This window comes from Heterodontus francisci, chromosome 29 (assembly GCF_036365525.1).
Source record: "Heterodontus francisci isolate sHetFra1 chromosome 29, sHetFra1.hap1, whole genome shotgun sequence".
Classification (NCBI taxonomy): Eukaryota; Metazoa; Chordata; class Chondrichthyes; order Heterodontiformes; family Heterodontidae; genus Heterodontus; species Heterodontus francisci.
In genome coordinates, this window is record NC_090399.1 from 18680207 (window position 1) to 18694083 (window position 13877).

The following is a 13877-nucleotide window of genomic DNA, read 5'->3' on the forward strand; positions in this document are numbered from 1 at the left end:
TGTGGATGTAGAGAGAGGTGGTGACATATCTCTGTGCCCTTCACAACGATGACCTACAGCTGACGGGTTTCGGTGGATATCCTTTGCCTGTGGTCCTCATAGTGATAGCTGTCTTAACCTTTACGACTCTGCATAATTTCAGGGGACCATTGTGGGGTCACACAGTTTTCGTGCACCACTGCATCAGGTAGGTCACCGATGCCCTGTACCGGAGGGCCGGTGAGTATGTCCGCTTCAGGGCAGACCCTAACAGCCAGATCCAGAAGGCCATCGGTTTCGGCAACATTGCTGGATAACCAAAGGTGCAAGGGGTAATAGACTGTCCCATGTGGCCATCAGGCCTCCCAACAGGGTACCAGCTGGAGACATAACGATTAAGGGATTCCTGTCAATCTTGGTACAGCTGGTATGTGATCACTAGAGATGCTTCATGAAAATCTGCGCCCGCTTCTCAGGCAGCTGCCATGACGCCCGGATCCTGCGCCAGTTTCAGCTGCCAATGCTGTTCACTGAACTGGCTCAAATGGAGGAGTGGCTTCTTGCAGGCAAGGGATACCCCTTGCAGACATGGCTCCTGACAAAACTGGGAGATGGCACCAATGCTGCAGAGTTTTGAAGAAGGTATAGCGATTGAACTTTTCACAGTGTTGTGTTGCCCATGCAGACTCATTTGAGTCACTGTGGTTTTTGGAAACGTTTGCAGCTGCTCCTTCAGGCTGTCACTTCTGCAGGAGAAGCCTGACTGGAAGAAGGCTGCTGATCACACTACCCTTTGGCTGTGGATGACTTTATTTGGCAGTTGTCAGGAAGCAGGTGCTTGTGCACTTTAAATAGCGACCCAGTACCTGCTACACATCTAAGCCAACATCCATCGTGGCTTCGGATGTCACGCCTCTCCCCACATAATATGAGGGAGCGTCGCCGTGATGCGAATGAGTCCTCGTGTGAAATATCATGTGGGCTCAGCGGAGGCCGCTGTATACGGACAGACCGCCGATGACAAAGCGCACCGCCATGAGTCGCAGTGCGCCAGTAAAACCCAGCCCATAAACTTTGTTTCTGTCCCCACAGATGCTGCCTGACCTGCTGAGTGTTTTCAACATTCTCCTGATTTGATCAGATTTACAGCAGTCTCAGTATTTTGTTTTTGCTCCAATGTTTAGGCCTGGATATTAACAGGTGTGAGTGACATAGCTGGGGAGCGGAGTTTCTGAGTTAAACTCCACAATCTGCCTCTTTTATCATTGACAGTATCCCCACCCTGACATCAGTCTGATTGACAGGACAAGCTTCCTGTCGGGCAGCGGCATTACTGGAGTTGGCCTCAGGACCAGGGAGTTCCTAACCATGACTCTGAGGCATGGGGGCCTGTCTGATACCGGGGGTGTCCAATCCCCAACTCCGGAGGCGGAGGGAGTGGAGACATCTCCGATCAGTGGGCTGTCCTGGGAGCGGTCTCCTATGCTGGAGCGTGGTCCATGTCCAGGGGAATGGGGAAGTGAGGGGAAGAGAAGGAGGGAGAAGGAGAGAGGATGTGGGAAGGGGAGGGGGAGGTGGAAAGGGATGGTGTCTGATTCCCAACCTCGGAATGGTGTGGTCTCCTATCCTGAAGCATTGTCCAATCCCGGGGGTGATCGAGCTCGGGTCGAGGTCTGATCTCAGCTGGATGCGATCCTGGGCGGAGTGTGATTCCGTGGGTATTGATCTGGAGGTGTCTGTTTCTGACGGGGTTCAATCCCGGGTGTTTAGATCAGATTCCACGTGTACATCCATTACCAGGGTGGAGCGGGGCGGGAGGGGGGTTGGTGGTTGGTGGTGTTGTTATCTATCCCGAGGCGGGTCCGATCCCGGGGGAAGTGTTACATTCCGGGGAGTGGGTGTTGATGCTGAGGGTTTCTGATCACCAATCCCCAGTGTCTTTGTATGGGCCGTGGAGTCTAATGGAGAAAGCCAGCCGGGCACAGTTAAACTTGGAAAACAGATGAAATCAGAGATTTCCAGACTCATTAAAATATTTAAATTACCAACCTGCCTCTTGGGACTGGTTTCTGCCACTCTTCCTGTCCAGATTCCGTTCAACCCAGAAGTGGGCGAGTTGGGGCCGTGGTGAGATTTTTAAATATTAACCACCTACCCGCCCCCTTTCCACTAAAGCCTGGCTTCCTGCCCGACCCAAACCCGACCGCTCCCACAACTGACTATATGTGTCGGGTTCGGGGTCGGGTCGGGTCTGTATTCCGTGTCCAGCTTTCGTGTCCGGGTCTGGACTGTATTGCTTAGCTTTGGTAGTCTTCGTGCCACTTGTCATGTCTGCTTATGTGAAAACCACAATATAAATACATATTATGTGTGAAAACGTAAGTGTGACATTTTTAAACCAAACTTTACTGTTATGATTTTTTAAAAATGTGGGAACACATGTTTTATATTTCCAGACTGGTGTTAAGTCTGGAATTTTTTATAAATTGCATTTAGAAACATCGAAAAAATAGGAGCAGAGTAGGCCATTCGGTCCTTCTAGCCTGCTCCGCCATTCATGGCTGATCATCCAAACTCAGTAACATGTTCCCGCCATCTCCCCATATCCCTTGATCCCATTAACCCTAAGATCTATTATCTAACTCACAGGTATGTTGGCCTTCATAGTGAGCCGATTCGAGTACAGGAGCAGTGATGTCCTGCTGCAACAATACAGGGCCTTGTTGAGGTCACACCTGGAATATTGTCTGTAGTTTTGGTCTCCTTAGCTGAGGAAGGATGATCTTGCGACAGAGGGAGTGCAGCGAAGGTTTAACAGACTGATTCCTGGGAGGGCGGAACTGACGTATGAGGAGAGATTGAGTCAGTTAGGATTAGATTCGATGGAGTTCAGAAGAGTAAGGGACGATCTCATAGAAACCTATAAAATTCTAACAGGACTTTGCAGGGTAGATGCAGGAAGGATGTTCCTGATGGTGTGTGAGTCCAGAACCAGGGGTCATAGTCCAAGGATACGGAATAAACCTTACAGGACTGAGATGAGGAGAAATTACTTCACCCAGAGAATGGTGAGCCTGTGGGATTCGTTACCACGGAAAGCAGTTGAGGCCAAAGTATTGCATGTTTTCAAGAAGGAGTTAAATATAGCTCTTGGGCAAAAGGGATCAAAGGATACGGGGGAAAAGCGGGAACAGGTTACTGAGTTGAATGATCAGCCATGATCATAATGAATGGCGGAGCAAGCTCAAAGGGCCGAATGGCCTACTCCTGCTCCTATGTTCTGTGTTTCTATGTAACTCTTTCTTGAATATATTTAATGATTTGGCCTCAACTGCTTTCCTTGGTAGAGAATTCCACAGGTTCACTGCTATCTGGGTGGAGAAATCACTCCTCATCCCGGTCCTAAATGGCTTACCCCTTATCCTTAGACTGTGGCCCCTGGTCCTGGACACCCCCGCCATCGGGAAAATCCTTCCTGCATCTAGTCTGCCCAGTCCTGTTAGAATTTTGTAGGTTTCTATGGCAATTCTTTTTAAAATGACTTTAGTGTATGAAATTCAATAATACAAATTAGAGGCTGCCTTCTCTGCCCAAAGGAAACCCAGTCGTAGATTGTAAGGTCAAGTCATATTTCAGTTATAGTGGCTGCCAAAATGGTACGAAATTTACTGGATAATTTATGTAACAGTCATGTGAGTTAAAATTAGCCTCTAAGGGAATACTAATGTTTCATTTCATACTTAACACATGCTTAAAATATAATTTATGAACTTTTTTTGTTTTAACGTTGCAAGTACAGACTTGGAAAAATAGCTGTAGTGCCCTGCCCAGACCACCCTGATTGTGAGCGTGTTGATGATTTGTCTGAACTGAAAAAAAAACACCAAAAATTTTCATGAATTAGCTCTGCCCGGTTTTTGAAAGAGGACAAAAACAAATTTGTCTACCACAGAATTCCATGATGGATTGCTTATGTAGAAAGCCATGTTGTAGCTGTTGTGTGGTGTCCATCTGGGAAGCTGCCACATTATGATTGAAAGTGAGTGCCATTCACCACAATAATGGATCTTGTGGACAAAATCCACTAGGAATTATGAGATAAACCAAACCACAGGATCCAACTTAATTAATTCTCATTACTGAGTGGGTGAGAGACTAACTCATACTCAAGTTATCTTAGTTTTGAGAATCCAGTGTTTCAAATGCAAATATTAAAAATGAAAATGCATAGAGCCAATATTTATTGTATGTAGTCTAGACGTTAATTGGCATTGTGCACACTTTTTTCGTATATACGGGGTTGGGGGGCGGGGGCGGAGAGTAGCGTTGAATAATCACATTTTACCATCCAAGTTTAAATTCTAAATCTTCCACAGTATCGAATTAAAACACCCTGGCATATTAATCTGCCGTTGCTGGCTATATTAATCAATCTAATAGCTTGTGTTCCTTGAATGAAGTATTCCTCTGATCCCAAAGGGCTGGTGACCTATTCCATGGAGTGAATAGAGAGTTAGCTATCTCTAGAAACATCGGTTCATGTCAAAACCATTTTGAAGACATTAGAAAGTGCATTTTTCCATCAAATGTAGATAATTTCAAACAAGCTATAATGGCTGTAGAAGTAATGTTGTTTGATTTTCAAAAGCAAGCCTTTGCCCCATTACTTGCCAACTGATTGTTTCACAGTAGCAGACAAGTAGCATTGCAGAGAGAAACCCATCTATCAGCTTAACTAAAAGAAAAAGTAAATGAAACCACATACGTGTAGGAATAGGCACGATGTTAGGTGGTTCTTTTCCCAGAGAATGTAGAGCCTCTGGAATTCATTGTCAGCTGGTGCAGTGGGTGCTGACTTTCTCCGTGGCTTCAAGATGGAGCTCGATCAGTTCCTGACTGTGAGAAAGATTGCGTCATATAAAAGATAAGTTTCTTTACAGGTAACACGTGGTCCATGTAATCTCCTGGACACGTTTTTGACTGCCAGGGCAGCAGGACATTGGAGAGGAAATTTTTTGAGTTTTACCCCACATTAACCAGGATTTTTATGCTTTTGCCACTCCTAGTAGATTTAAATGTGATTTAAGGAGAGGGAAGAGGTGTTTAGCCATGATGGTCCAGCTATGTGTGGCGCGGTCTTGATGGGCCAGCTAGTCTTCCTGTGTCATTTCCATCGGTTTGTAAGCTAGAAATTTCCCTCTAAACCTACTGAAATTGTACAGGGAGCCGAATGCAACAAATTCTACAAGTATCTCCTTCCTCAATATTGTAGAGGAAGAACTAAGTAGCAGAGGATCTAAAATAGACAAAAGTTGGTTATTCTCTCTGACAGCACCATGTCTGGGTTCCTGAACTGTCTGCTAATGCAAGAATAATGTTGGTGGCTTATCCTCACACTTGTTGACTTATCTGGTCTACCTTAGGCAACCTAGCAAAGTTTGGGAACTCTCTGACACAGCACGACTGATTTGGATTTCCCAATTGCACTACTAATTGGCATTCCCATTAGCAGGTGCTATTGTTTTCTTTTTAATCTACAACTTTTTTTCTGTTTCAAGAATATGTTTGACATTTTCAGGTCGGTCGGGCATGAAACAAAATTAAAGGACTCGGGCCGGGGTTGGGTTTGGGTTGGCTGTTGTCGGGTCAGGCCCTGGTTGGGTTTTAATTTTACACCCAAGCCAGACTTTACTTTCGACCTAATTTTGGTGCTAAACTCTTACCCTTACTGTCTGGGTCATATAAGGAGAATGTTTGATCAGTAATTTCCAGTCTCTTTTCCTTTCTCTCTCTTACAGTTAATTTACTGGCGATTGTGATCCTGTCCCGGGCAAAGTGCGGACTCTCCACCTGCACCACTCGCTACCTGGTGGCCATGGCAACGGCGGATCTACTGGTCATTATCACTGATGTCATCCTGAGGCGGATCAGCTATTATTATTTCCCGGGATCTTTCCTGCGCATCACCCCTGTGTGTAGTGTTGTCACTGTCCTCCTTCGTGCAGCCATAGACTGTTCTGTCTGGTTCACCGTCACTTTCTCCTTTGATCGATTTGTGGTCATTTGTTGCCAGAAGCTAAAAACTAAATATTGCACTGAGAAAACTGCAGTTGTGGTTCTAGCAACAACCTGCATTTTGCTCTGTTTAAAAAATATCCCCGTCTACTTTATATATGAACCTGGAAAGATAATTGACAATGTACCATGGGGCTGTTATGTAAAGCCAAGCGTTTATACTGAGCCCGGATGGGTGGGAGTTGACTGGTTTGATACGATTTTAACCCCTTTTGTTCCATTTGCTTCAATTCTGTTGCTCAACGCTCTGACAGTCAGACACATTTTAGTAGCCAGTCGAGTCCGTAAGGAACTGAGGGGCCAGAGCAAGGGAGAGAATCGCAGTGACCCAGAGATGGAGAGCAGAAGGAAATCTGTGATTTTACTCTTCTGCATATCTGGCAGCTTCATACTTCTGTGGTTGTTAAGTATTATACATTTCTTATATTATAGCATTACAAGAACCAATACCAGTGATTACAACAATTCTGAATTTATATTGCAACAAGTTGGATTTATGCTGCGGACTTTAAACTGCTGCACAAACACATTTATTTATGGGGTGACACAGTCCAAGTTCAGTGAACAGTTCAGGAGTGCGGTGAAATATCCGGTTACATCAATTATTCAATTAATTCATAAACATAACAACTGAGAGCAGCCGAAAGGTGGGCTCCCGTGCTTCCAGTCCATGAATGGGGGGGGGGGGGGGGGGGCGGGGCGGGAGGTGCACATCTGGACAAACCCAGCCGAGAGCATGGACTGGAAGACAGGACCTGGGCCGAGGGAAAGGGTCCAGGCTCGGCACAGGAGCCGACAGTCCTGGTGCCTCAGCCTGGTTGCTGCTCGGTTGGATAGGGCCGAAACAAAATCTGAAGCAGACACTCCCCAGACCAAAGGCACCCAGTAGATAGGGAGCGCAGCACTGTCGTAGGAACAGTAATGAGGAAGCACTACACTGTCGGAGCAGAAGTACTGAGGGACTGCTGCACTGTCAATGGGCAGAACTGAGGGAGTATGGTACTGTCCGAGGGTTAGTACTGAGGAAGGGCTGCACTGTTAGACGGTTAATACAGAGGGAGAGCTGCATGGTCGGAGGGGCAGTACTGAGGGAGAACTGAACTGGCGAGGGCCAGTATTGAGGGAGTACTGCACTGTTGAAGGGTCAGTACTGAGGGAGTGCTGCACTGTCGGAGTGTCAGTACTGAGGCATGGCTGCACTGTTGGGAGTGTTAGGACTGAGGGGCTGCTGCACTGTCTGAGGGTCAGTGCTGAGGGAGTGCTGCACTGTCTGAGGGTCAGTACTGAGGCATGGCTGCACTGTTGGGAGTGTTATAACTGAGGGGCTGCTGCACTGTCTGAGCGTCAGTGCTGAGGGAGTGCTGCACTGTCTGAGGGTCAGTACTGAGCGAGTGCTGCTCTATCGGAGGGTCAGTACAGAGGGAGTGCTGCACCATCGAAGGGTCAGTACTGACTGAGTGCTGCACTGTCTGAAGGTCAGTACTGAGCAAGTGCTGCTCTATTGGAGGGTCAGTTCTGAGGGAGTGCTGTACTGTCTGAGGGTCAGTACCGAGCGAGTGCTGCTCTATCGGAGGGTTAGTACTGTGGGAGTGCTGCACAATTTATGGAACATTTTTTTGGATGAGAGTAATGCTGTCTCTTCTGTCGGTGGATGGTTAAGATTGCATGGTCATTATTGGAGGAAAAGGCGGGACAGAGTTTTCCCAGTGTCCTGGGGTCCAATATTTCTCCCACAAGCGCTATCACTAAAATGTGCATGATCTTTGCTCAGCTCTGGCATTGCTGTTAGGAATATTGTTGATCACTGCTGTGTTTTCCTCCATTCGGGCACTTCAGATGGGTTCTTTGGTATTTATGAAGCACCTTGGGAAAACCTATGGTGGTGAAAGTCGCTGTACTACTTTTTCTTCCAGCCATCTGGGTTCACAGACGTGTCTATACTGGATGCTGAATCAATCGAGGAAGAGGGGAACTGTCTCAGGTGTATAAGCTTCTTTGTCAGCAGGGAACTGAATATTTTCAGTGTCAGAACAAACCGTTTCTTTCCATACAGCTTACAGAATGTGGAGCCCATGTTACAGATTGACATGTGTTTCAGATATTCCTCACTCTGTCCAGATGAGTATCAATGGCAGCCTGCTCGCAACAAAACAACCAACCTGCATTTATATAGCGCCTTTAACGTATTTGAAACATGCCAAGTTGCTTCACAGGAACGTTGATCATAGAAACATTTACTACAAACCACATGTCGGAAAATTAGGACAAGTGACGAAAAGCTAGTTCGAAAAGGTAGGTTATAGAGACGATCTTAAGGTCAAAGCTGGAAAGGTTCAGGACCTAAGGTCATCGACTCAAGTAGAAATAACAATCCTTGGGAATCATTGACTCGGGGGTGGGGGTGGGGCGGGGGGAACCACAAGCCTAGACATCATTGACTGAGGGGGAATCACAATCCCCAAGAACCATCGACAGAGATAGGAATCACAATCCCCGGGGATCATTGACTCAGGAGGGCACCATAATCCTATACATCATTGACTGAGGGTGGAGGTGGCGGGGGGGGGGGGGGGGGGGAAGGGATCACAATCCCCAGGGGCCATCGACAGAAGGGGAAATCACAATCACAGGGAGCAGTGACTGAGCCAGAGCTCACAGTTTTAGTGATCATCGAATCAGGAGGGCGGGGTGGGGGTGGAGGTTGTCGCAATCACAGAGGACCAAGGACTGAGTGGAGAAATCACAACGCCCGAGGATCATCGACTGAGAGGGGCATCACAAACACCAGGCATCATCAACTCAGTGTGGAATCACAATCCCTAGGGATCATCGACTGAGCAGGGTATCAAAATCCCCAGGGATGATCGAGTAAGTGGGGAATCACAATCCTCGGGGACTATTGACTATTTCTCCACAAACTTCTACATGCTGAAGCTATGGCACATTCCCTCTCCTGCCACCCCATGTGAACCCATGTTTTATTTGTTTAGTTAATTATTCCATGGACTTAATCAATTTAGTTTACAGTTATTTTAGTCTTTTAGCTGATGCTATGTTCGAAAATTGGGTGAACTACTTAATGCGTGCACATCATGTAAAATACAAGGGAAAGATTTTAACTACTTATTTGTTGACGTTTAAGTTATCGGTCGATTAAATTAAATATTTTCTTACAACACAGCAGTGGGCGGCACAATGGTTAGCACTGCAGCTTCACAGTTCCAGTGACTCGGGCTCAGTTCTGGCTACTGCCTGGGTGGAGTCTGCAAGTTCTCCCTGTGACTGTGTGGGTTTCCACCGAGTGCTCCAGTTTCCTCCCACAGCCAAAGACTTGCAGGTTGATAGGTAAATTGGCCCTTGTAAACTGTCCCTAGTGTAGGAAGGTGGTAGGCTGTGATAGGGAATATGGGATTAATGTAGGATTAGTATAAATGAGTGGTTGTTGGTCGGCACAGAGTCGGTGGGCCGAAGGGTCTGTTTCAGTGCTGTATCTCTATATGGAAAATAACCCATTACAAAAATAGGAGGCACGAAAAAGCAGTTTTCACATCTGCACTGAATTTCCATATATCAAATTCCCAACTGTTACACTCTATCTGTGATACACTCCATCTCTGATCACTCTATGCTCCACAGCCAGAGCACTTCTTTAAAAAATTCGTCATGGGATGTGAGCGTCGGTGGCTGGACCAGCAGTTGTTGCCCATCCCTAATTGCCCTTGAACTGAGTGGCCATTTTAGAGAGCATTTAAGAGTCAAGCGCATTTCTAGAGACACATGTAGGTCAGACATGAGAATGGTAGACTTCCTTTCTAAATGACATTAGTGAATCAGATGCGTTTTCACAACAATCAAAAATGGCTTTATGATCATCATTAGACGATGTTTTTATTTTAAATTCCAGAATGTAATAACTGAATTCAAATTTTGCCATCTGCCATGGTGGGATTTAAAGCCACGTCACCAGAACATTAGCCTGGGCCTCTGGTTATTTTTTTTTTAGAGATACAGCACTGAAACAGGCCCTTCGGCCCACCGAGTCTGTGCCAACCATCAACCCCCCATTTATACTAATCCTACACTAATCCCATATTCCTACCAAACATCCCCACCTGTCCCTATACTTCCCTACCACCTACCTATACTAGTGGCAATTTATAATGGTCAATTTACCTATCAACCTGCAAGTCTTTTGGCTTGTGGGAGGAAACCGGAGCACCCAGAGAAAACCCACGCAGACACAGGGAGGACTTGCAAACTCCACACAGGCAGTACCCAGAATCGAACCCAGGTCCCTGGAGCTGTGAGGCTGCAGTGCTAACCACTGCACCACTGTGCCGCCCTAATAGTCCAGTGACATTACCACTATGCCACCGCCTCTGCCTATAGGCATACAGTTCTGGTCACCTCATTACAGTAAGGATCTGATTGCACTAGAGAAGATACAAACGAGATTAACAAGGATGTTACCAATATTACGATCAAGTGAGTAGAGGTAGAAGGGCTTACCTCTTTTCCCTCGCCTTGTTTGATAATAACAGGTTTAATTCTTTCACAAAGTGGTCATACCGACCAGTTCTTTAGCTGTTTGATTACTTACTTGTTATGATCACAACAAAAAGCAATCGGACCGGTTTTCTTGAGTTAGCAAAGAAAGAAACTTTACTGCACCACACCTCTCTATAAAAATTATAAACTACGCGCCAACTTACACTCACTTGCACACTCTGATACAAATAGGTTACAGAGTCGGGAAAGGCAGATTGGTTGAGTTAGAATCCATCAATTCAACAAGGTATACAGTTTGTTAAGGTTGTTGATTTGGCTGGCTTCCAGCTGAATTCAGTAGTCGTGAGGCTTTTAGTTTGCAGATGTAGATGACTGATTCTCTGGGTTTGTTGGAGGTAGCGATGTGGATGATTTTCTCTTTTCACGCTTCTGGTGTAGCGGGAGTATGGAAAGGTGGTCAGTCAACAGATGGAGATGGCATGAGGAGGACAGTAACTGCAGTGAGAAAAGGACACCAGCAGATGGAGATGGTGAGAGGGGGCAGTAACTGCAGTGAGTCAAGGACACCAGCAGATGGAGATGGTGAGAAGGGACAGTAACTGCAGTGAGACAGGGACACCAGCAGATGGAGATGGTGAGAGGAGCTATTAACTGCAGTGAGACAAGGACACCAGCAGATGGAGATGGTGAGAAGGGACAGTAACTGCAGTGAGCCAAGGACACCAGCAGATGGAGATGGTGAGAAGGAACAGTAACTGCAGTGAGACAGGGACACCAGCAGATGAAGGTAGTGAGAGTAGGCAGTAACTGCAGGGAGACAAGGGCGCTAGCAGATGGAGATGGTGAGAGGGGGACAGTAACTGCAGTGAGACAGGGACACCAGCAGATGGAGATGGTGAGATGGGGCAATAACTTGGAAGCATTATCAACTGTGAGAAGGATAGTGTAGAACTACAAAAGGTCATAGCCAAGTTAGTGAAATGGGCAGTCAGGTGTCAGATGACGTTCAATGCAGAGAAATGTGAAGTGATTCATTCTGGTAGGAAGAACATGGAGAGACAATGTAAAATAAAGAGTACAATTCAAAAGAGGGTGCAGGAGCAGAGGGATCTAGGTGTATATGTACATAAGTCATTGAAGGTGGCAGGTGTTTCAAGTTTTCTATCTTTTATCCATCTGATTGTCCTTCCCTCTTGTCTGTCCCAACATATTCGCAGTTCTTTAATTAAGCTGAATGCAGAAGGCTAGTTCCCTTACATGGAACATGTTTCATAACCTTGAATAAAACGTTTTGATCAGTTGTGATACAGTGTATGTTCACACTCTTCTGAGTTGCATTAGCCATTCCATGTAATGGTGCTGTCAGCGTGATTGACCATGTCTTGCACCCACCCAGTCTTCAGTGCATCATCATCACCATACATTCCATATAGTAATTGCCTCATGAGTGACTGATCACATTTGCACTTATAGAGGTATCCCAAGGTCAAACCACACGTGACATCAGACACAGGCCATTCTTGTGCATCGGGGTTATTTGATCATTAGATCGGGGTGTCTTGGGGTCTTTGATCTTCCCCTGCATGTTTGTGGCCAGGCTACAAAATGCATGTTCTCACTGTTCAGTATAGTTAAGGACACAACCATCTCGAAGACAAAGCTATCAATTAAATATTTGTAACAATACTTTCCGAACTTTCACTGGATTGTGTACTGATACCACATTGTGATATGTTGGTGAATCGCGCCCAGGTGATTTGTGTAACTCTAGATGCAGTCGCAAATCTTTTCCTGAAAATCTTTGTTTCAGGTTCCATATATTCACCCATGAATTTCGAGGCCCGACTCAATTGGTGATCAAGTGATGCTAAAAATAAAAGTTTTAAAGTAATGTTTTAAAGAAGGTTGCCTGGAAGGCTGATTGAGAAGCTTTGTGTGACAACGTAAACAACTTGGGAGAGACCAGTATTAAGTTAGCCATCCAGACACCAGAGAAGAACATACATGTTGCATCATAGTGATCAGTGTAAACCCTGCATTAGAAAGGAACAGGTGTTGAATTGAGAATAAATGTCATATTTGGTATTATGTCTGCAGGTAAAGGAGCGACTAAGATGTCGTAGGTTATGCTACTACTCCTGTTCGGGAATCGTATTTTTGGGAATGGACCCCTGATATCCTTTGTATCCTTACAATGAAAGGCCCCAGATACAAACCTGTAGGGTTGGTGTCGAACAGACAACCTGCCATTATACACCACAAAACTACGAAGTTGAATAAGAACAGGACTTTTTGCTTTGTATACACTTATACCAGCTCCATAGATGTCGCCTTTCACAAAGTAGAAGCAAATGGATCAGCAGGGAATTAGAAAAGAAGCACTGAGGATTAAGAATCACAACAAAATGTTACAAAGTTTTGTTGGTCTAAATGTCTTCCCCTGTGTATTTATTAGCAGGCATAAAATAACAATTGACAGGAGCTTGACCCATGGCACTCGTTAACACAATCAAACTGATAAGTAGCACACTTTATTAGTCAGTGTATTCATTGTAGACAATAAAATAATTAACTATAACTTTATTCCACTACCAATTGTTTCTCATAATCAAATGTGACAATGAACCATAATTTGATAATTTATTATATCAAATTCAAATAACTGTAACATTTGTGTCCTGTGTGTTGCTGAATGTGCCAATTTTATAATTAACTGCAACACTGTTAACCTGTAGATAGTTATCCTGACTATTTTAACAATTAACTGTAGCTGCTTAACACATACACTCGTCATCGGGAACAATTTAACAATTCACAAAGACCAAGTAATTTAATTTAGCTATCCAATCGATTTTTTTATATCCATTTGAACAAGTGACTGCACTTTTACAGCACTGCATACTGCTTATCTGTCCTATGTAATAATTAACAATAATTTAATCTTCCTTTGTTTTGGTTATCAAGACTAATTTAACAATTAACTGTCAACTTAATGTCCTGTGTATTGCTAGCAAGCCCAATATTATAATTAATTGTAACTTTATACCCAGTGTTTAGGTATCGGGTCCAATTAATTAATGACTTGTAACTTTATTACACTATGTATGACAACTAAATCCCAATTTAAAAGGAAACATAATTTTATTCCAACTGTGTATCGGTTTTTATTTAACAACTAATTCTATCCTCATGCACCTGTGTATTGTTACCCAGGCAAATAAAACAATTAGATGTAACTTTATGCACAATTCAGTAGTAACCATGCCTAATTAAATAATTAACTGTATCTTCATTCCAGTATGCATTGGTTATCA

The 13877-nt window shown here is 44.8% G+C and overlaps 1 protein-coding gene across 1 annotated transcript; it reads left to right on the forward strand.

Moving 5' to 3' along the window:
- Window positions 1–5785: 5785 nt before the first annotated feature.
- LOC137345702 (probable G-protein coupled receptor 139) lies at window positions 5786–6688 on the forward strand (the record flags this gene model as incomplete). Its single annotated transcript, XM_068008964.1, has 1 exon — window positions 5786–6688. A coding segment is annotated over one exon (903 nt), but the record flags the coding sequence as incomplete, so codon positions are not given.
- Between the last annotated feature and the right edge of the window lie 7189 nt (window positions 6689–13877).